The 2,035-nt window shown below is 33.0% G+C and overlaps 1 protein-coding gene across 1 annotated transcript in view; it reads left to right on the top strand.

The window, feature by feature from the left end:
• Positions 1–2,035, top strand: part of LOC108686632 (centromere-associated protein E-like) — a 43,959-nt gene that overhangs the window by 5,201 nt on the left and 36,723 nt on the right. The window contains exon 2 of the mRNA XM_018192057.1: positions 1,578–1,878. Coding sequence (XP_018047546.1) covers positions 1,578–1,878 — 301 coding nt within the window. The remainder of the gene's footprint in view (positions 1–1,577; positions 1,879–2,035) is intronic.

Raw genomic sequence — 2,035 nt, 5'->3', positions numbered from 1 at the left:
AATATTTTCATAATAATTATAATAATTATAATAAGAATAATAATTATATTATAACTACCATAATAAGATTCCTTCTAATAAAATAACTTAAACGATAATAAATAAATTAATTTAGGGCATTAAGGCATTAAGAATCCGCGCTGTAGTTGATGGGCTTAAATCACTGGACGAACTTAAGTATACTTAAATGCATTTAACATATTGAGTACAAGTACGTTTCGACTAAATTCTAACCTTCTTCAGCTTGATAATAGAAACATTTATACACGTGGAAAACTGACTAGACTGTTCCAGTTTAACACGTGGCTCGCAACCGATAAGATCATTGTTTAGTTCAATTTATATCATCGACATTTCTACTATTCGTTAAAGTGGATATTTTTATAATTTTGGAATTTAAACTGTGAGATTTACTTCTGTATTCGCTTTTTGAGATCTCGATTTCCATGAGACTATTCAACGTATTAACTGATCATGGATAATAACTAGGAGATAACCAAAGGTTTTCCACGCGTAAACGTTTCTATTGTCAACGATGTCAAGCTGAAGAAGGCTAGAATTTAGTCGAAATATACTTGTACTCAATAATGTTAAAGTATACTGAGGCTCGTCCAGCGCACCGATTTAAGCGCACCGACTACAGCGCGGATTCCTAAATTAATTTATTTATGAAATAATTATATTCTTCATTATTATTGCAGAATTATTGACATCATTACAAAAAAAAAACTCGGATTCTCGAACGTATTTATAATTAAATCGCTTATAAGTTTTTATTTGTACAAATTTATTCGGTTGGTATGCAACTAAAAATATTATATTGTACTTGTTGCGAAGTGTTACATGTGTCACAATTATAAAATTAACAAAATATTGTTGCGTAAAGCAGATAATTTTTTTATAAAACAGTCGGCTGGTTGCGCGGAATGCTTCGAGAAAATCGGGCAAAGCCCTCTATAGAATAACAAGGGGGATGCATATCCCCGTGAACGCTACGCACGGTCGTATGCATCACGCTGCTGTCGTTGCCGCCACCGCTTTTCGATGAATCGATTCCGATCCACGAAGCATGAAAAAATGTGCTTGGTAAAAAAGGATGAATAAAAAAAAGAATAGCTACGAGAGAACGAAGTATGTATATACATACATGCAGACGAGGAAGGTGGAAAAACGATGCCAGCTTCGAAAATGTTGGCAAAGCTGCTTGCAGTGCATGGATGAGTTTATTGACTCCCCCTCGCAAGTATTTTCAGCAATATCACTCGGTTATTTCTCGTTAGACCGATCGATTTTGCGAAATCTTTATAAAATAAATTTTGATAACATTTTTAAAGCTACATTATGCTTCGTTTAATCATCTTCATTTACATCCAAAAAAATAGATATCAGAAATCTATAGAAATTTCAAGCTTTTCGAAAGCATTTTAAATTCTTAAATTTTGAAATATTTATTCTCAGATTCTTAAATCTTTTTTTATACTTTATAATTACTGAATTTTTCGTGTTGTAATTTTTTAGACTTATACATAGATTTTTGAATCCTAAGTGTATTATTAACGTATACTTTTTATGTGCAGGGAATTAAACTTAACTGGATCTGCAGTGGTAGTTCGCGCAGAATCGAATGAGATTTCCCTGACGAATTTAAAGGTATCATCGAGCAAGGTTGGAGACAGTCGCGAAAGAACTCGAAGATATGATTTCGATTACTGCTTCGATTCATCGGATCCTGAGGCGAAGAATTACGCCACTCAAGCGACGATCTACGAGACACTCGGCCAGTCCATCTTGGATGCCATGTTTTCTGGATACAATTCTTGCTTAATTGCTTACGGACAGAGTGCATCAGGCAAAACCTACACCATGATGGGCACGAAGGTGTATAGTTGCCGTATTTTATTACAATAATAATAATAAAATTATATTATAATTATAATTTTCAGCTGATTATTTGAACATGAATTATCGTGGAAATTTCATTTTATATACTTCGCATATTTCTTTTTGACATTTTTATTTACATAAACTGCTTACG

The sequence above is a fragment of the Atta colombica genome, unplaced genomic scaffold, assembly GCF_001594045.1.
Source record: "Atta colombica isolate Treedump-2 unplaced genomic scaffold, Acol1.0 scaffold187, whole genome shotgun sequence".
NCBI classification, from domain to species: domain Eukaryota; kingdom Metazoa; phylum Arthropoda; class Insecta; order Hymenoptera; family Formicidae; genus Atta; species Atta colombica.
The sequence above is the reverse complement of the archived record's forward strand: the minus strand, read 5'-3'. Positions and strand labels throughout refer to the sequence as shown.